The following is a 22,292-nucleotide window of genomic DNA, read 5'->3' on the forward strand; positions in this document are numbered from 1 at the left end:
AAAATAGCATCTCAATTTTGTTTCTAGTATCTCTAAGTATGAAAGTAGTGGTGGCACTCAATTTATTTACTGGAGGGAAAAACACTGAAACCAGTGCACTTTAATATGTGATTGTTTTCATTCATTGCCTGAAGCTGGACTGGCCTGTGCCCAGCAGTACTTCTCACTAGTATTCCACTGTTCCATGCTATGACAGAATGTGTGGACTGCTAGTTGTGAAAATGCTGCCTCCCACAACTACACTTTTGCTGAAATTCTAGTGACAACAGTGGAAAGGCCAGCTGGCAGCCAATCAGCAAGCAGGAGCAACCACAGGTAAGATCAGTAGGGTGAGTGATTTCTTATGATGTCAGCCATGGCTCAGCTGGTAGCACTCTCACCTCAATCAGAAGATTGTGGGTTCAGGTCCCACTCCAGAGACCTGAGCTCATAATCCAGGCCAACACTCCAGGGCAGTACTGAGGGAGTGCTGCACAGTTGGGAGGTGCTGACTTTCGGATGAGACGTTGAGCCAAGGTCCCATCTGCTCTCTCAGGTGGACGTAAAAGATCCCATGGCACTATTCGAAGAGTAGGGGAGTTCTTCCCGGTGTCCTAGCCAATATTTATCCCTCAATCACATCACAAAAAACAGATTATCTGGTCTTTATCACATTGCTGTTTGAGGGAACTTGCTGTGCATAAATTGGCTGCTGTTTTTTCTACATTACAACAGTGACTACATTTAAATTACTTCATTGGCTGACCTGCAGTCATGAAAGACACTACAGGCATATAAATGCAAGCTCTTTCTTTCTATTGCTCGAGCCTGCTCAGACTTGTGCGAAATTCTGATACTCTGCAGCGAACTGTACACCTGGGAATTGTAGAAATGTACACAATTCGTCAAGAGATGTTCATTCTTAAATCACTTGACCTAAAAATAAGATACAAGAAAAGCACATTACTGGGTGTCAGATTTTACTGACTGGCCAGAGAATGGGGGAAGCAAAAAATGGGGTGAATTGGTTTAATGAACAACAAAGAACTAATGGACGGCAAGATATACAACTCCAATAATTAAAAATCTTTCTTATCTCTAGAGTGAAAAATGACCAGATATTGTTTGCATTTGTAGATTGGAATGTATTATATAAATATTGTATAAAATAAGGCAGAATCGCAAAACATTTCCAACAGGGAACACTACAGCTACAAAATCGGTGGGAAAAAAACACACTTGCAGAAGCCTGTGGAACTCTACGCTAGAACTACTGCTGATTGTGGTCTGGGAGATCACAGGGCATCCTATAAATGTTTTGAGGGCAAAGGGTAACAGTGTTAGTGCTTGAAAAGATTTAGATTTCAGGACAGCCTGCAGGTACCACTGCCTCCCTGTAACGGACAGCTAACCAGGTATGTCTATCCATATAGTGCAATAAAAAGGTTGGTTCTAGAATATTCTGTATTTGCATTATGAAAATAAAAAGGTCTGTACATCAATGTATCTGAATCATATCAATTTATGTTATTATTCGAAAGTTGGCTTTGTTTTTTTTAGTGTTTATATAAATTTATAGAAAATATTAAACATCTAACAAAATAAATATACAGATCATCTAAATCATAATAGTTAATGATCATGTTTGAAAAGCGTTTTTTTTTAAAACATTTGCTCCTAGATTCATATATATATATATATATATATATTTATATATATATTTTCTTTAAACTCTAAACCAGGATCAGTAGTGCTCAGGGAGGAGGGAGTGCTTCTTCTTACAGATCTGAAAAATAAACAGGATACATTTCACCACACGCTGAGCTTTTCTTCATGACAACTTGCATTTCTTGGTGGCACAGATTTGTTTTGTGGGTCTTTCTGTGCAGGTGATCAGACAACCTCTGACCCAAAGTGTTCGGTGATAAAGAGCCGAGGCGAACACACAGATACCCAGATACAGATACCCAGATACAGGTACCTGATACAGATACCCAGGTACAGATACCCAGGTACAGATACCCAGGTACAGATACCCAGGTACAGATACCCAGATACAGATACCCAGATACAGGTACCCAGATACAGGTACCCAGGTTCCCAAATACAGCTACCCAGATACAGCTACCCAGAATCAGGTACTCAGATACCCAGATACAGATATACCCAGATATAGATACCCAGACACAGGTACCCAGATATAGATACCCAGATACAGATACCCAGATACAGGTACCCAGACACAAGTACCCAGATACAGGTACCCAAATACAGATACAGATACCCAGATACAGATACCCAGACACAGATACCCAGATACAAGTACCCAGATACGATACCCGTACCCAGATACAGGTACCCAGATACAGATACAGGTACACAGATACAGATACAGGTACACAGATACAGGTACCCAGATACAGATACCCAGTACATTCCCAACACCGGAAGGAAGCAGATATACTGTTGAACTGAGTTTTTAAAAATGCGTAGCAGATTTCTGCAGCAGCAGGTTGTGAGGCTCACACACAAACCGTTCTTTTTCGTCAGTCTTGCTGGCCAACTTTACACTGGAGCAGGATTACACAGCATCAATCCTGTGTAAAAACATTCCAAAAACACAGCCAAGTAGGAGCAAGGCGTTCCTGCTCAAATATTCCCTTTGGGATGTCCCATTTGGCTTTGCCTCATTATGGAGAAATCCAACAGAAAGTAGTGCAGAACTTGTACAAATGGCAGTGAGTCTGATAGTGCATGTGGGCAGCTCTTGGCCTGGTCACTACTCAGGAGGGGGACGGAGAGAGCGCAGCTTCTGTTCATCCAGACTCTTCCAATATTTGAAGTTAGTCTCCAAGTGCTGGATCAAATTGGGCAGGTCAGCAAACGCTATAATCAGAAAAAAAAAAAGAGTGAAGACTCAAATCGAAAAATCAACTATCAAGAAAGACTGAACAGGCAGGGGCTCTTTTTTCTAGAAAGAGAGAAGTCTGAGGGGTGACCTGATGGAGGTCTTTAAACTGAAGGGGGTTCGATAGGGTAGCTGTAGAGAGGATGTTTCCATTTTTGGGGAAGTCCTAAACTAAGGGCCATAAATAAAAGATAGTCACTAATAAATCCAATAGGAAATTCAGGATAAACTTTATCCAGAGAGTGGTGAGAATGTGGAACTCGTTACCACATGGAGTGGCTGAGGCGAATACCAGAGACACATTCAAGGGGAAACTCGATAAACATGAGGGAGAAAGGAATAGAGGGATATGCTGATAGGGTTAGATGAAGTAAATAGAGTGCGAGGAGGTTCGTGTGGAGCATAAACACCGGCATAGACAGGTTGGGCCAAATGGCCTGTTTTGTGCTATATAATTCTATATAATGCAACGAGCACTTTAACAATAGACAGAGGGACAGAACAGCTGTGTGCAGGAGGTGACAGAGAGTGACAACAGCCTTGAAACTGTGCACCAATGGAAGCAACAGGGCACAGATGGGTTTAAGTGAAGCTATGACTTCAGTCTCAGTACCGATTCCTGTAGACAGTCGACACCAGTACTACAACCCTTGCCCCGTTTGTCTGATTCAGCTATGCACCCGATGGGTCAATGCAGCACCTGGTGCGATACAGAGCCGTAAAGATCAGAAATGTAATCTGTGGCCTGTGTGGAGTTAGCCAATCTGGCACTCCCTCTAAGTGGAGCTGCAGGAGGCCCATAGACACCTTACAACGGGATCCCTGCAACAATCAGCACTTTCAGAAGAGTAATGAGAGACTGCAAAATAGGGGGAGTGAAAAAAGATGGCAAAACGAGTTTGTGAAGGACTCAAAATATTGCAAAGAAATAATGATCAATAAAGGAGTGTCAGAGTGATCTATTGTAATTTAATGACAATGTCACATCGTTTGAACTGTAGACCATATTTACAGTTTTTGATGGGAGGGGACGATCTGTTAGGGAACAATGAAAGACTTACCATCCCAGGCATTAAACATATCTGTTATAAAGTAATCAATGAAGGAGATTTGAGACTTTGGGATGCTGCAGGTATTTCGATCAAACACAGGCATTACCACAGGTAACCCTTGTTGCTTCTCCTCATCAGTCTGTGAAAGAGACAAAGATTTAGAGACCAGACAACAGAATGAAAGAGCTCAACTAATCTCAATAACATTTTACATGTCAAATAATACATTATGCAGGAACATGGCAGCCATCGAGTTCACAACTCAGCTCACTTTGGTAGAATGTGGTTTCTCTGCTCTCACTTTTCTACACACAGGGGTTCGGATTTCAGTGGAGCTGAGCTGAGGGTAGCTGCTCACCGCCGGGAGGGATAAAGTAAAAATGTGACTTGCCAGGGTCAGAGCCGTCACCTGGGCTGACTTTCTGAAACTCCTTGGAGGATGGATCATGGAGGGTTGGCACAGGTCGGGCAGGGGGTAGCTTACTCCGGCTCTCGGGAGCAAGAGAAATATGGTACCTGCAGTCATTCATTAAAAAGGATGAGACATTCGAAGAGATCAACCAGTCAGGTTGATGGGACAGCCCTTGGTGCATGGTGCATACAGTCATAGGCTACAGGCCTCTTGGTTCTCCCTATGTTCCTATTAACAAGTTGGCATAAATTAGTCGGGTTGGGCAATAGGAGACAGGAGACGGGGCAGGTGCTTTGCTGACAGAGGAATTTCTCCAACAGGAGGAATTCCATCCCCAAACAGAAAAGCACCAAAAGCTAGTGTACTGGGAATGGGGGAGCAGCTGATTGAAGAAATTTGCGACTGTGTGTGTGGAGTATGGGGATTTGTGTTGCTGCAGTCAGACCGGAAACATTGGGGTAGAAATGCCGACGTCCCGGGCCCGTACGAAGTTTCTACGGACCCGGGAAGGCATCGGAAAAGCTGGTTTTCAGCGCACAATGCTGGAGCTCAACAGATCATAGCCAGATCGGGAGCGAGGATGACATATCACGAGTGAGGACATTTCTTGGGCAAGATTGCGAGATTTATGCATAACCTACTTTTATAGACGCAAGTGTTTTAAAACATACAAAAACACGATAAAATTAAATTCTAAACACATAGTTTATTGTTAAAAACCCTCCCCACTATGGTAAGTTTATTTTTAACCATGATTAAAAAACTTTTTTTTAAAAATCGGTAAAATATTTTATTTTTATAAGACATAATGGGCCCAATTTTCGAGCCGCGCCTAGAACGGCGCAGTCCCGACCTGGACGCCCGTTTTTCGCGCCACAAAGTCCGCCTAAAATAATCCTCCGCATTCTCCACCTCCCTGCAGGTCCTCTGGCAGCAGGAGCTGTAGGGGGCGGAGCCAGGTCCCTGCGCTGAAACCAGTGCCGGGACCTCTGCACATGCGCGCTACAGTGGGCACGCAAGTGCAGTAGCTCCAGGCGCCCGAAACTGTGTGGGAGGGGCCCGAAGCACGCAGCGCCTAGCCCTGGCCGAATGGCCTCACTGGGGCAACGTGATAAGGCTCCATCCCACGGCAGCTCCTGCTTCCTCCCGACCCGACTCCCGCTTCCTGCCCCCCGCCCCCGACACTCGCTCGCTCGCCCCCCGCCCGACACCCGCTCCCCCCCCCGCCCCCGCCTCCGACACCCGCCCCTCCCCCGCCCCCGACCCGACACCCACTCCCCGCGGACCGGACCTGACACCCGCTCCCCCCCCCCCCGCCTCCGGACTGGATCCGACCTGACCTCCCTCCCCCGACCTGACCTCCCTCTCCCGCCTCCGGACTAGATCCGACCTGGCCTCCCTCCCCCCGACCTGACCTCCCTCTCCCTCCCTCGCCCCGACCCGAACCGAACCGACCTCCCTCCCACCAGCCCCCCGACCCGACCCTACGCCAGCTACCTGTAAATCTGGTGCTGGGGACAGGCCCTGCCCGAAGTCTCGGGCCCGGCCCGTTTAGCCTCCCTCCCCCTTCTCCTTCCCCCCACCCCCCCAATCTACTTCCCCCCCCCCAATCTCCTTCTCCCCCTCCCAATCTCCTTTCGCCCCCCTCCATCTCCTTTCTCCCCCTTCTCCCCCCTCCCCTCCCCCTTCTCCCTATCCCTCTCCCCCTTCACCCCCATCCCTCCCCCTTCCCTCCCTCTGCTCCCCCCCTCTCTCCCTCTACCCCCCTCCTCTCACTGTCAGAAACACAGACACTGACAGACAGAGAATGAGAGACACACAGACAGACAGAGAGATAGAGACACTGACAGAGACACGCTGAGGGGGGCATCCCAGCACGCTGTTGGAGGGCTCCCGGTGCTGCAGTCGGTAAGTAGAAAATGTTTTATTTATTGATTTAAAATTTTTTTATTTCTTATTAATTTTTTTTGATTGATTTATTGGTTGATTTATTGATGTATTTATCATTTATTATTGATGATGGCTCTTTATTTGTAAAACTGAAGTGTTTAATGTTTGTAAACTTCCCTTTAAACACCACCCCCCCACCATTCCCTGCACCTGATTTGTAACCTACGCCTGATTTTCTAAAGTGTAGACAAGGTTTTTTCGAGCGTACAAAAATCTTCACTTACTCCATTCTAAGTTAGTTTGGAGTAAGTTTTCACTGCCGAAACTTTGAAATCAGGCGTAAGTGGCCGGACACGTCCCCTTTTGAAAAAAAAATTCTGTTCCAAAGTGAAACTGTTCTAACTGACTAGAACTGGAGCAAACTAAATGACGAGAATTCCTATTTCTAAGATATTCCGTTCTACACCAGTTGCTCCTAAAAATCAGGAGCAAATCATGTGGAAACTTGGGGCCAATAACTTTAATTTCAATTAATTTTAAATGTGTGTGGTCTGTTTTTTATTATTTTGTGTGTTTGGTTTTGTTCCCATTAATAGCACTGAGAACTCGTAGATACGCGCGTCTCAGTGCTATTAATGGGAACCTGTGAAATACTTACCTGATTGGCTGAGCAGTCACACGTGACTGCACCTTCTGTGTGGGACAGGAGCGCGCTTCGCGGGAAGAGATGGCCTCCCCACCGGAATCCAGGGCGCCTCCTAGACCACCAGGTACTTTGGTAAAAAATCTCCAGCGAAGGGGCAATTGCCCGTGCACGGAAAGCCCCCCAGAGGGATTTTTGGGCCAATGTTTGAAGGGGCTCAGCAGCTAGCTGGGCATCCTGTGATTCGCTGGTTTTGTTTACAGTGACACTCTTACAGTTTCACATTTCTTTTGTTTCTCAAAAGAACAGAGAAAAAGCATGAAGAATAAATTATCTTTTGACTTGTATCTGTATATTGCCTTTAATTCAAGATATCCCAAAGTATTTCAGGAAGTAAAAACAGTTGCCAAACAGTCTGGGAACTAGGTGGTGACTGCAGGCAGGGTCAGATTATTGAACTTTCAGTGGTGGGTTTGAAGGGCAAGAGGGAGGGGCTAAGAGAGAGTGCGGGAGTGGGGGTGAGATATTTGAAGTCACTGCCAGTGAAGCTGGAAGGGCAGGGATGGCCAGGCAGGGAGAAGAGATACTTTTTGTTCTTAAGTTTGCATTTTGCAACAACTGCTGTTGCTATTCCCAATTTACTATATTTTAACATAAATCGACATGTGTAAGGACCAAGAGAGAAAGTAAATTAAAAATTCAGCCTCTTACCTGAGCAAAGTACTCCTCTGAAATACGCTCAGCCCAATCGATACAGAGGTCCAGGGGTCGGCAGGGGTTGGAGATATCCGCACATTTTATTAACATACGCTTGATCAAAATTCGGTTTTCTGGGGAGGTGAGGATGGTATTGGGTACATCTTCATCGCTGCTACCATTCTGCAATGAAAACAATGATAGCGCACTGTACAGCAATGAGCAAAACAAATAGCACTCAAAGCACAAGGACTGGGCGGTGTCGAGATATGCATAGCTGAGCATTGTATTCTAACATCTACTTATTCACTGGTTGCTGAAATAGTTTCTGAAACAGAGGGAAAGATACAAATCTGTATTCTTACTTCGGGTTAATGCCAACCGAACAATCTGTTTCCTTGCATAAAATCTAAATGCACGCACTGCAGCCTCATTGCCCACCTCCCCGACAATGAGCGTGGGAGATTACTGCACTGGGATCCTGCCCAGTACATCTGCCTTAGAATCAGAGAAATTTACAGCACGGAAGGAGGCCATTTCGGCTCATCATGTCCGCACTGGCCGACAAAGTGCCATCCAGCCTAATCCCACTTTCCAGCCCGTGGTCCGCGGCACTTCAAGCGCTTTTTAAATGTGGTGAGGGTTTCTGCCTCTACCATTCTTCCAGGCAGTGAGTTCCAGACCCCCACCTGGGTAAAAAAAACTGTTCCTCAAATCCCTTCTAAACCTTCTACCAATTACTTTAAATCTATGTCCCTTGGTTGTTGACCCTTCTGCTAAGGGAAATAGGTCCATCCGATCCACTTTATCTAGGCCACTCATAATTTTATACACCTCAATAACGTCTCCCCTCAGACACCTTTGTTCCAAAGAAAACAAACCCAGCCTATCCAATCTGTCCTCATAGCTAAAATTCTCTAGTCCAGGCAACATCCTCGTAAATCTCCTCTGTACCCTCTCCAATGCAATCACTGTAGTGTAGTGTGGTGACCAGAACTGCACGCAGTACTCTAGCTGTGACCTAACTAGTGTTTTGTCATAGGCAGTCCCTCAGAATCGAGGAAGACTTGCTTCCACTCTTAGAATGAGTCCTTAGGTGGCTGAACAGTCCAATATAAGAGACATAGTCCCTGTCACAGGTGGAACAGATAAAGGGTGGGTGGGACTGGTTTGCTGCATGCTCTTTCCGCTGCCTGCGCTTGCTTTCTGCATGCTGTCGCCGAGGAGACTCGAGGTGCTCAGCGCCCTCCCTGATGCACTTCCTCCACTTAGGGCCGTTTTTGGCCAGGGACTCCCAGGTGTCGGTGGGGATGTTGCACTTTATCAGGGAAGCTTTGAGGGTGTCCTTGCAACGTTTCCTCTGCCCACCTTTGGCTCGTTTGCCGTGAAGGAATTCCGAGTAGAGCGCTTGCTTTGGGAGTCTCGTGTCTGGCATGCGAACTATGTGGCCTGCCCAGCGGAGCTGATCAAGTGTGGTCAGTGTTTTGTATAGTTCAAGCATAAACTCCCTGCTCTTATATTCTATGCCGCGGCTAAAAAAGGCAAGTATTCCGTATGCCTTCTTAACCACCTTAACTACCTAGCCTGCTACCTTCAGGGATCTGTGGACATGCACTCCAAGGTCCCTTTGTTCCTCTACACTTCTCAGTGTCCTACCATTTAATGTGTATTCCCTTGGCTTGTTAGGCCTCCCCAAATGCATTACCTCACACTTCTCCAGATTGAATTCCATTTGCCACTGTTCTGCCCACCTGACCAGTCCATTGATATCTTCCTGCAGTCTACAACTTTCTTCTTCATTATCAACCACACGGCCAATTTTTGGATCATCTGAAAACTTCTTAATCATACCCCCTACATTCAAGTCTAAATCATTGCTATATACCACAAAAAGCAAGGGACCTAGTCCTGAACCGGCAGATCCCCACTGGAAACAGCCTTCCCATCACAGACAGAGACAGCCTTCCAGTTCCCCTCTTTGCTAGTAATACCATGCAAGTTGGGAGGCAGGTTGTATCCCTTTACAGGGATGTGAGATTCTCAGCCTAAAAAAAGGTTCTTCCTGCAAAGATACAATCCGTCTATCTGAATGGTTTCTGAAATTCGGGAGTTGGCTTCTGTACCTTTGACTCTGCATGGAATATATCAGAATGAAGCCAGAACTGTTGATTGATAACAGACATACACACTGGGAAAACAATCACTGGTCACAACATGTGGTAGAAGAAATGAATTAAGCAACATGATCTGATTAGGACAGTTTCAACAAAGACAGCACTTGACAGACAGACCACCTGACAGGTGTTCACCCGCTTGCATACATTATGGAACTTTGGTTCATTGTTCAGTGAAATGCCCTATTTTCTCAAAGGGTTTGTGGGTGTAAGAATCACTCTGGACATATCAGTTATTTACGGCATTGACCTGGCTGTATCAGATACTAAGGCAGGACTTAACTCTATGCGTAGGAACACCTACATCATTCTAGCAAAGACCAACAGGTAAAGATACGATCAGGCGACTACTTTCCTTTCTGAGAACAGTTCATCTATTATAAATTTTTTAAATAAACGATAGACACAGAAAATCTATTTAGCCTGTTCATGAGCTGGTTCAAAGCAGATTTTATTTTGAACGGACTTGAACAACTGTCATTTAGAAATGCTCCATTTCTGTGGACAAACTGGTTTAGCAGCTTTGTTTTTTTCCCACAAAAAGGGTACGATATTGATTTTCTGAAGCAACGGAAGCAAGTAGTGGAAATTGTAAATCAAATCTAAAAAACAAACTGGTCTATTGTTTTCCCAAGGTCATTAATATAGATTTTAAATAGTTGAGGACCCAGCACCGATCCCTGAGGCACCCCACTAGTCACTGTTTGCCAACCATTTATCCCGACTCTCCGTTTTCTGTTAGTTAGCCAATCCTCTATCCACACTAATATATTACCCCCAACCCTGTGAGCTTTTATCTTGTGCAGTAACCTTTTATGTGGCACCTTATCGAATGCCTTCTGGAAATCCAAATACACCACGTCCACTGGTTCCCCCTTGTCCACCCTGCTCGCTACATCCTCAAAGAACTCCAGAAAATTTGTCAAACATAATTTCCCTTTCATAAAACCATGCTGACTCTGCTTGATTGAATCATGTTTTTCCAAATGTTCCGCTACTGCTTCCTTAATAATGGACTCCAGCATTTTCCCAACTACAGATGTTAGGCTAACCGGTCTATAGTTTCCTGCTTTCTGTCTGCCTCCTTTTTTAAATAGAGGCGTTACATTTGCAATTTTCCAATCCACTGGGACCTCCCCAGAATCCAGGGTATTTTGGTAGATTACAACCAATGCATCCACCATCTCTGCACCCACTTCTATTAAGGCCCGAGGATGTAAGCCATCAGATCCAGGGGACTTGTCCGCCTTTAGTCCCATTATTTTACCAAGTACTACTTTATTAGTGAGAGTGATTGTATTAAATTACTCCCTCCCTATAACCCCTTGATTATCCACTAGTTGGATGTTTCTAGTGTCTTCTATTGTGAAGACAGATACAAAATATTTGTTCAAAATCTCTGCCATTTCCCTTTTCTCCATTATTAATTCCCCAGTCTCATCCGGTAGCGGACCAACATTTACTTTAGCCACTCTTCCTTTTTATGTACCTGTAGAAACTCTTACTATTTGTTTTTATATTTTGTGCTAGTTTACTTTCATAATCTATCTTCCCTCTCTTTATCATTTTTTTTAGTCGTTCTTTGCTGGCTTTTAAAATTTTCCCAATCCTCTGGCCTCCATTCTTGGCCACATTGTATGCCCTTGTTTTCAATTTGATACCAGTCCTTATTGCCTTAGTTAGCCACAGATGGTTATCCCTTCTCTTACAGTCTTCCCTTCTCATTGGGATATATTTTTGTTGCGAGTTATGAAATATCTCCTTAAATGTCTGCCACTGCTCATCAACCGTCCCATACTTTAGTCTATTTTCCCAGTCCACTTTAGTCAACTCTGCCCTCATACCTTTGTAGTCTCCTTTATTTAAGCTCCCTTATTGCTTAAAAATCTGTCTATCTTTGCTTTAAATATATTCAATGACCCAGTCTCCACAGCTCTCTGGGGCAGGAAATTCCAGATTTACAACTCCCTGAGAGAAGAAATTCCTCTTCACCTCAGTTTTAAATGGGCGGCCCCTGATTCTGAGACTATGCCCTCTAGTTCTAGTTTCCCCTATAAGTGAAAATATCCTCACTGCATCCACCTTGTCAAGCCCCCTCATTATCTTATACGTTTCGATAAGATCACCTCTCATTCTTCTGAACTCGAATGTTTATAGGCCCAACCTATGCAACCTATCTTCATAAGTCGACCCCCTCATCTCCGGAATCAACCTAGTAAATTTGCTCTGAACTGCCTCCAATGCAAATATATCCTTTCTTAAGTACAGAGACGAAAACTGTACGCAGTACTCCAGGTGTGGCCTCACCAATACCCTGTACAATTGTAGCAGGACTTCTCTGCTTTTACACTCCATCCCTCTTGCAATAAAGGCCAACATTCCATTTGCCTTCCTGATTACTTGCTGTACCTCAATACTGACACCCAGGTCCTTCTGTACTGCAGCGCTTTGCAATTTTTCTCCATTTAAAAAATAATTTGCTTTTCTATTATTACTGCCAAAGTGGATAACCTCACATTTTCCCACATTATATGCCATCTGCCAAATGTTTACCCACTCACTTAGCCTGTCTATATCCCTTTGCAGATTTTTTGTGTCCTCCTCACAATTTCCTTTCCCACCCATCTTTGTATCATCAGTAAATTTGGCTACATTACACTCAGTCCCTTCATCCAAGTCATTAATATAGATTGTAAATAGTTGAGGCCCCAGCACCGATCCCTGAGGCACCCCACTAGTTACTGTTTGCCAACTGGAAAATGACCCATTTATCCCGACTCTGTTTTCTGTTAGTTAGCCAATCCTCTATCCATGCTAATATATTACCACCCAACCCCGTGAACTTTTATCTTGTGCAGTAACCTTTTATGTGGCACCTTATAGAATGCCTTCTAGAAATCTAAATACATCACATCCACTGGTTCCCCCTTATCCACCCTGCCCGTTACATCCTGGAAGAACACCAGCAAAATTGTCAAACATGATTTCCCTTTGATAAAACCATGCTGACTCTGCTTGATTGAACTATGCTTTTCCAAGTGTCCTGCTACTACTTCCTTAATAATGGACTCCAGCATTTTCCCAACGAGAGATGTTTGGCTAACTGGCTCAGTTGGTAGCACCCTTGCCTCTTGAGTTAGAAGGTTGTGGGTTCAAGTCGTGCTCCAGAGACTAGAGCACATAAATCTAGGCATACACTCCAGTGCAGTACTGAGGGTGTGCTGCACTATCGGAGGTGCCATCTTTCGGATGAGACGTTAAACACAAGCTTCCTTCTGCCCTCTCATGTGGACGTAAAAGATCCTATGACACTATTTTGAAGATTTATCCCCAGTGTCCTAGCCAATATTTATCCCTCAATCAACATCATTATCATATTGCAGTTTGTGGGAGTTTGCTGTGCACACATTGGCGGCCGCGTTTGGGCACTTTGCGACTTCCAGTGGTCGGGAAAGGCGCTGTATAAATGAAAGTCTTTCTTTGTTTCTACAGGAGTTGCCTTTCATGTTGGGCCTGAGAAAGTATTTGAAAAAGTTCAAAGCATAGCAAAGGGTATTCCCAACGTCTTTGGATGATGTCCTCTATGAAGAAGTAAATGTAGCCAGTCATTCAAAGCATGTGGGCGTTACTGGCCAGGCCAGCATTTAGTGCCCATCTCTAGTTGCCCCGAGAAGGTGGTGGTGGACCTTCTTCTTGAACTGCTACCGTCCGTGTGGCGAAGGTGTTATTCTTTGTCACGGTTTGATACAACTGAGAGTCACGCTGGGCTACTTTAGAGGGCAGTTAAGAGTCATATACATAGGCTAGACCACCGGGTAAGGATGGCAAGTTTACTTGCCCAATGGTTTTTACGATAACCGACAATTAGTTACATGGTCCCCAGTGTGTTTTGGTAAATATTTAACATAATAAATTGCCTTTGATCACTGACGTCGGCATTATGTGAAGTCCCCAAGCAGTATTCCTCACTGCATTGTGAAAGCTGCAGGCCCCCTGTAACATTCTGCAGAGGGCGAAATCTTTTATGGGACACCCTCTCACAGTGTTTAACCATCGCTAGTTCAGTCTCATCCACAAACTCTCAGCACAGCCAGAACCTGCACTATTGCAAATGCTCCTCCACTTGTGGAAATTCAGCCGCTGCATTTGTCTGACCTTGAACTGTTGTCATTTTTGTTTCGGCAAACATAGAAAATAGGTGCAGGAGTAGGCCATTGGGCCCCTCGAGCCTGCACCGCCATTCAATAAGATCATGGCTGATCATTCCCTCAGTACCCCTTTCCTGCTTTCTCTCCCGACCCCTTGATCCCCTTATCCGTAAGGGCCATATCTAACTCCCTCTTAAGTATATCCAATGAACTGGCATCAACAAAACTCTGCGGCAGGGAATTCCACAGGTTAACAATTCTCTGTGTGAAGAAGTTTCTCCTCATCTCAGTCCTAAATGGCTTACCCCTTATCCTAAGACGATGTCCCCTGGTTCTGGACTTCCCCAACATTGGGAACATTCTTCCCGCATCTAACCTGTCCAGTCCCGTCAAAATCTTATACGTTCCAAGAGATCCCCTCTCATCCTTCTAAACTCCAGTGAATAAAGGCCCAGTTGATCCAGTCTCTCCTCATATGACAGTCCAGCCATCCATGGAATCAGTCTGGTGAACCTTCGCCGCACTCCCTCAATAGCAAGAACGTCCTTCTTCAAATTAGGAGACCAAAACTGAACACAATATTCCAGGTGAGGCCTCACTAAGGCCCTGTACAACTGCAGCAAGACCTCCTTGCTCCTATTCTCAAATCCCCTAGTTATGAAGGCTAACATACCATTTGCCTTCTTCACCGCTTGCTGTACCTGCATGCCTACTTTCAGTGACTGATGAACCATGACAACCAGGTCTCGTTGCACCTCCCCTTTTCCTAATCTGCCGCCATTCAGATAATATTCTGCCTTCGTGTTTTTGCCCCCAAAATGGATAACCTCACATTTATCCACATTATACTGCATCTGCCATGCATTTGCCCACTCACCTAACCTGTCCAAGTCACCCTGCAGCCTCTTAGCGTCCTCCTCACAGCTCACACCGCCACCCAGTTTAGTGTCATCCACAAACTTGGGAGATATTACACTCAATTCCTTCATCTAAATCGTTAATATATATTGTAAAGAGCTGGGGTCCCAGCACTGGGCCCTGCGGCACTCCACTAGTCACTGCCTGCCATTCTGAAAAGGTCCCGTTTATCCCGACTCTCTGCTTCCTGTCTGCCAACCAGTTCTCTATCCACGTCAGTACATTACTCCCAATACCATGCGCTTTGATTTTGCACACCAATCTCTTGTATGGGACCTTGTCAAAAGCCTTTTGAAAGTCCAAATACACCACATCCACTGGTTCTCCTTTGTTCACTCTGCAAGTTACATCCTCAAAAAATTCCGCAAGATTCGTCAAGCATGATTTCCCTTTCATAAATCCATGCTGACTTGGTCTGATCCTGTCACTGCTTTTCAAAGAAAAGTATCCATGAAGCCCAGCGTAGGAGGTGAAGAAAAGGGGGAAATTGAAGATGAAAAAAATTCAATTCTTATATTTTCGAAAATTTACAGCCAGTCCATTGACATCTGGCTACCAGCTCCAGACAAACCTGACCCGGACCCCAATCCGGAGTGCTGGCCTGTTGTAGTGACGAGGTTAACGGTGTAGATTCTGCATCACCACAGTCTCCATACAACTCAGAATCTGTTGAGGAAAACTGAAGAATCACGACTGCTTGAGCAGATATGTCATGGTAGAGACACGGGGAACGTGCTCAGAAAGTATCCCAATGGATGCATGGCTGATTAGCACGGGATGGTACAATCATAAGAAATAGGAACAGGAGTCGGCCATTTGGCCCCTCGAACCTGCTCCGGCATTCAGTAAGATCATGGCTGATCTGATCATGGACTCAGCTCCACTTCCCCGCCTGCTCCCCATAACCTTTCACTTCCTTATCATTCAAAAATGAGTCTATCTCCGCCTTAAATATATTCAATGACCCAACCTCCACAGATCTCTGGAGCAGAGAATTCCAAAGATTCACGATCCTCAGGAGAAGAAAAAATTCCCCCTCATTTTCGTTTTAAATGGGCGACCTCTTATTCTGAAACTATGTCCTCTAGTTCTAGATTCCCCCACGAGGGGAAACATCCTCTCTGCATCTACCCTGTCGCGCCTCCTCAGAATCTTATACATTTCAATAAGATCACCTCTCATTCTTCTAAACTCCAATGAGTATAGGCCCAACCTGCTCAACCTTTCTTCATAAGACAACCCCTTCATCTCAGGAATCAACCTCGTGAACCTTCTCTGAACTGCTCCAATGCAACTATATTCCTCCTTAAATAAGGGGACCAAAAATGTATGCGGTACTCCAGGTGTTGTCTCACCAACACCCCATACAATTGTAGCAGGACTTCCCTACTTTTGTGCTATGTGAGGGAAGTCACGGACGCTCCCAGTGTCCCTGACGACTACATGTGCAGGAAGTGTGTCCAGCTGCAGCTCCTGACAGACCGCATTGCAGCACTGGAGCTGCGGATGGATTCACTCTGGAGCAGCCACGATGCTGAGGATGTCGTGAATAGCACGTTTAGTGAGTTGGTCACACCGCAGGTAAAGGTTACACAGGCAGATAGGGAATGGGTGACCATCAGGCAGAGCAGTGGAAGGAAGGTAGTTCAGGGGTCCCCTGCGGTCATCTCCCTCCAAAACAGATACACCACCTTGGGTACTGTTGGGTGAGATGACTCATCAGGGGAAGGCAGCAGCAGCCAAGTCCATGGCACCAGGAGGGCAGGAAAAAGAGTGGGAGAGCTATTATGATAGGGAATTCTATTGTAAGGGGAATAGATAGGCTTTTCTGCGGCCACAAACGAGACTCCAGGATGGTATGTTGCCTCCGTGGTGCAAGGGTCAAGGATGTCTCGGAGCGGCTGCAGCACATTCTGGAGGGGAAGGTTGATCAGCCAGCTGTCGTGGTACATATAGGTACCAACGATATAGGTAAAAAATGGGATGAGGTCCGACAAGCTGAATTTAGGGAGCTAGGCGTTAAATTAAAAAGTAGGACCTCAAAGGTGGTAATCTCAGGATTGCTACCAGTGCCATGTGCTAGTCAGAGTAGAAATAGGAGGATAGTTAAGATGAATACGTGGCTTGAGGAATGGTTCAAGAGGGAGGGATTCAAAGTCCTGGGACATTGGAACCGGTTCTGGGGGAGGTGGGACCAGTAGAAACCGGATGGTCTGCACCTGGGCATGACCGGAACCAATGTCCTAGGCAGAGTGTTTGCTAGTGCTGTTGGGGAGGGTTTAAACTAAAAAGGCAGGGGATGGGAATCTATGCAGGGGGGCAGAAGCAAAAGGTAGGAAGGAGAAAAGCAAGAGTGGAGGGCAGAGAAATCAAGGGCAAAAATCAAAAAGGGCCACATTACAACATAATTCTAAAAGGACAAAGAGTGTTAAAAAAACAAGCCTGAAGGCTCTGAGTCTCAATGTGAGGAGCATTCGTAATAAGGTGGATGAATTGACTGCGCAGATAGCCGTTAACGGATATGATGTAATTGGGATTATGGAGACATGGCTCCAGGGTAACCAAGGCTGAGAACTCAACATCCAGGTGTATTCAATATTCAGAAAGAACAGACAGGAAGGAAAAGGAGGTGGGGTAGCGTTACTGATTAAAGAGGAGATTAACGCAATAGTAAGGAAGGACATTAGCGAGGATGATGTGGAATCTATATGGGTAGAGCTGCAAAACACCAAAGGGATGAAAACGTTAGTGGGAGTTGTGTACAGGCCACCAAACAGTAGTAGTGAGGTTGGGGATGGCAGCAAACAGGAAATTAGGGACTCGTGCAATAAGGGTGCAGCAGTTATCATGGGTGACTTTAATCTGCATATTGATTGGGCTAACCAAACTGGTAGCAATACTGTGGAGGAGGATTTCCTGGAGTGTATAAGGGATGGTTTTCTAGACCAATATGTCGAGGAACCAACTAGAGAGCAGGCCATCCTAAACTGGGTCTTGTATAATGAGAGAGGATTAATTAGCAATCTGGTTGTGCGGGACCTCTTGGGGAAGAGTGACTATAATATGGTATAATTCTTCATTAAGATGGAGAGTGACACAGCTAATTCAGAGACTAGGCTCCTGAACTTAAGGAAAGGAAACTTCGACGGTATGAGACGTGAATTGGCTAGGACAGACTGGAGAATGATACTTAAAGAGTTGACGGTGGATAGGCAATGGCAGACATTTAAATATCACATGGATGAACTGTGTGATGTAAGAATAAAAAAGGAAGGTGGCTCAACCGTGGCTAACAAGGGAAATTAGGGAAAGTGCTAAATCCAAGGAAGAGGCATATACATTGGCCAGAAAAAGCACCAAACCTGAGGACTGGTAGAAATTTAGAATTCAGCAGAGGAGGACTAAGGGTTTAATTAGGAGGGGAAAAATAGAGTATGAGAGGAAGCTTGCAGGGAACATAAAAACTGACTGCAAAAGCTTCTATAGATATGTGAAGAGAAAAAGATTAGTGAAGACTAATGTAGGTCCCTTGCAGAATATGGGGAATTCATAATAGGGAACAAGGAAATGGCAGACCAATCGAACAAATACTTTGGTTCTGTCTTCACTAAGGAAGACACGAATAACCACCTAAAAATACTAGGCGACCGAGGGTCTAACGAGAAGGGGGAACTGAGGGAAATCCTTATTAGTCAGGAAATGGTGTTAGGGAAATTGAAGGGACTGAAGGCCGATAAATCCCCAGGGGGCCTGATAGTCTGCATCCCAGAGTACTTAAGGAAGTGGCCCTAGAAATAGTAGATGCATTTGGTGGTCATTTTCCAACATTCCATGGACTCTGGTTCAGTTCCTATGGATTGGAGGGTAGCTAATGTAACACCACTTTTTAAAAAAGGAGGGAGAGAAAACAGGGAATTATAGACCGGTAAGACTGACATCGATGGTGGTCAAAATGCTGGAATCAATTATTAAAGATGTAATAGCAGCGCATTTGGAAAGCAGTGACAGGATCGGTCCAAGTCAGCATGGATTTATGAAAGGGAAATCATGCTTGACAAATCTTCTGGAATTTTTTGAGAATGTAACTAGTAGAGTGGACAAGGGAGAACCAGTGGATGTGGTGTATTTGGACTTTCAAAAGGCTTTTGACAAGGTCCCACACAAGAGATTAGTGTGCAAAATTAAGGCACATGGTATTGGGGGTAATGTATTGACGTGGATAGAGAACTGGTTGGCAAACAGGAAGCAAAGAGAGGGAATAAACGGGTCCAGAATGGCAGGCAGTGACTAGTGAGGTGCCGCAGGGTTCAGTGTTGGGACCCCAGCTGTTTACAATATACATCAATGATTTAGACAAAGGAATTGAATGTAATATCTCCACGTTTGCAGATGACACTAAGCTGGGTGGCAGTGTGGGCTGCGAGGAGGATGCTAGGAGGCTGCAGGGGGACTTGGACAGGTTAGGTGAGTGAGCAAATGCATGGCAGATGCAGTATAATGTGGATAAGTGTGAGGTTATCCACTTTGGTGGCAAAAACAGGAAGGCAGATTATTATCTGAATGGTGACAGATTAGTAAAAGGGGAGGTGCAACGAGACCTGGGTGTCATGGTACATCAGTCATTGAAGGTTAGCATGCAGGTACAGCAGGTAGTAAAGAAAGCAAATGGCATGTTGGCCTTCATAGCGAGGGGATATGAGTTTAGGAGCAGGGGGGGTCTTACTGCAGTTGTACAGAGCCTTGGTGAGACCACACCTTGAGTATTGTGTGCAGTTTTGTTCTCCTTATCTGAGGTAGGACATTCCTGCTATTGAGGGAGTGCAGCGAAGGTTCACCAGACTGATTCCCGGGATGGCAGGACTGACATATGAAGAAAGACTGGATCGACTAGGCTTATATTCACTGGAATTTAGAAGAATGAGAGGGGATTTCATAGAAACATATAAAATTTTGACGGGATTGGACAGGTTGGATGCAGGAAGAATGTTCCCAATGTTGGGGAAGTCCAGAACCAGGGGTCACAATCTAAGGATAAGGGTAAGCCATTTAGGACCGAGATGAGGAGAAACTTCTTCACCCAGAGAACTGTGAACCTGTGGAATTCTCTACCACAGAAAGATGTTGAGGGCAGTTCGTTAGATATATTCAAAAGGGAGTTAGATGTGGCCCTTACAGCTAAAGGGATCAAGAGTTATGGAGAGAAAGCAGGAATAAGGTACTGAAGTTGCATGATCAGCCATGATCATTTTGAATGGTGGTACAGGCTTGAAGGGCCGAATGGCCTACTCCTGCACCTACTTTCTATGTTTCTACTCCATCCCCGTTGCAAAAGGCCAACATTCCATTTGCCTTCCTAATTACCTGCTGTACTTGCATGCTAACTGTTATAGAAACATAGAAAATAGGTGCTGGAGTAGGCCATTCGGCCCTTCGAGCCTGCACCGCCATTCAATAAGATCATGGCTGATCATTCCCTCACTAACCCTTTCCTGCTTTCTCTCCATACCCCGTGATCCCCTTAGCCGTAAGGGCCATATCTAACTCCCTCTTGAAGATATCCAATGAACTGGCATCAACAACTCTCTGTGGCAGGGAATTCCACAGGTTAACAACTCTCTGAGTGAAGAAGTTTCTCCTCATCTCAGTCCTAAATAGCCTACCCCTTATCCTACAACTATGTCCCCTGGTTCTGGACTTCCCCAATATCGGGAACATTCTTCCCGCATCTAACCTGTCCGGTCCCATCAGAATCTTATACGTTTCTATGAGATCCCCTCTCATCGTTCTAAACTCCAGTGAATAAAGGCCTACTTGATCCAGTCTCTTCTCATATATGTAAACTTGTATTTACACTGTACAGCCACCAGCGGGCTTATCCCCTGGAGTCCCAAGGGATCCCATAATCCCCTGGGAGCACAGGTATCTAAGGAGGCCTCACAAGTTGGAGAGTCACTCTGGAGACCTGCAATAAAAGACTAAGGTCACACTTTACTTTGAGCTCAGTGTTCAGTCTGACTCTTTCTCCATACATAACACTAACTTTTTGTGTTTCATGTGCAAGGATCCCCAGATTCCTCTATACCAGAGCATTTTGTAATTTCTCCCAATTTAAATAATCATTTGCTTTTTTATTTTTCCTACCAAAGTGGATAACCCCACATTTTCCCACATTATACCCCAACTGCCAAATTTTTGCCCACTCAGTTAGCCTGTCTATAGCCACTTACAGATTATTTGTGCCCTCCTCACAACTTGCTTTCCCACCTATCTTTGTATCATCAGCAAATTTGGTTACATTACATTTGGTCCCTTTATCCAAGTCATTAATATAGATTGTAAATAGTTGAGGCCCCAGCACTGATTCCTGTGGCAACCCACTAGTTACAGTTTGCCAACCGGAATATGACCCATTTATCCTGACTCTCTGTTTCCTGTTAGTTAGCCAATCCTCTATCCATGCTAATATATTACCCCCAACCCCGTGAACTGTTACCTTGTGCAGTAACCTTTTATGTGGCACCTTATAAATATCTTCTGGAAATCCAAATACACGACATCTACTGGTTCCCCTTTATCCACCCTTCTCATTACTTCCTCAAAGAACTCCAGCAAATTTGTCAAACATGATTTCCCTTTAATAAAATCATGCTGACTCTGCTTGTCTGTATTATGATTTTCTAAATGTCCTGCTACTACCTCCGTAATAATGATCTCCATATTTTCCCAATGACAGATATTAGGCTACCTGGACTATAGTTTCCTGCTTTGTGTCTCGTTTCTTAAATAGGGATGTTACATTTGCGATTTTGCAATCCGCTGGGACCTTTCCAGAATGTAGGGAATTTGGGTAGATTACAACCAATGCATCCACTATCTCTGCAGCCACTTCTTTTAAGACCCTAGGATGCAGGCCATCAGATCCAGGGGACTTGTCCACCTTTAGTCCCATTAGTTTGCCTAGTACTTTTCTTGTAGTGATAGTGACTGTTTTAAGTTCCCCCTCCCAATAGCCCCATGATTATCAATTATTGGGATGTTTTAGTGTCTTCTACCGTGAAGACCGATACAAAATATTTGTTCAAAGTCTCTGCCATTTCCCTCTGCCTCTGCCATTATTAATTCTCCAGTCTCATCCTCTAAGAGACCAAGGTAGGAAGCTGTTCTCTTCCTTTTTATATACCCGTAGAAGCTCTTACTGTTTTTATATATCTTGCTAGTTTACTCTCATAAACTATCTTCTCTCCCTTTATTATTTTTTTAGTCGTCCTTTGCTGGTTTCTAAAAATCTCCCAATCTTCAGGCCTTCCACTATTCTTCGCAACATTGTAAGCCTTTGTTTTCAATCTTTGCTGAGAGTTATGAAATGTCTCCTTAAATGTTTGCTACTGCTTATCTACCGTATTTCCCTTTAATCTATTTTCCCAGTCCGCTTTGTCAACTCTGCCTTCATACCTTTGTAATTGCCTTTATTT

The 22,292-nt window shown here is 44.8% G+C and overlaps 1 protein-coding gene across 1 annotated transcript in view; it reads right to left on the reverse strand.

Annotated features, from left to right (window-relative positions):
• Positions 1-1,512: 1,512 nt before the first annotated feature.
• pde8a (phosphodiesterase 8A) overlaps positions 1,513-22,292 on the reverse strand; it is a 254,911-nt gene continuing 234,131 nt past the window's right edge. The window contains exons 20-22 of the mRNA XM_070858624.1: positions 7,596-7,763; positions 3,949-4,078; positions 1,513-2,865 (exon numbers count right to left, since the gene is read on the reverse strand). Coding sequence (XP_070714725.1) covers positions 2,759-2,865; positions 3,949-4,078; positions 7,596-7,763 — 405 coding nt within the window. The 3' untranslated portion in view covers positions 1,513-2,758. The remainder of the gene's footprint in view (positions 2,866-3,948; positions 4,079-7,595; positions 7,764-22,292) is intronic.

The sequence above is a fragment of the Pristiophorus japonicus genome, chromosome 17 (genome assembly GCF_044704955.1).
Source record: "Pristiophorus japonicus isolate sPriJap1 chromosome 17, sPriJap1.hap1, whole genome shotgun sequence".
NCBI classification, from domain to species: Eukaryota; Metazoa; Chordata; class Chondrichthyes; family Pristiophoridae; genus Pristiophorus; species Pristiophorus japonicus.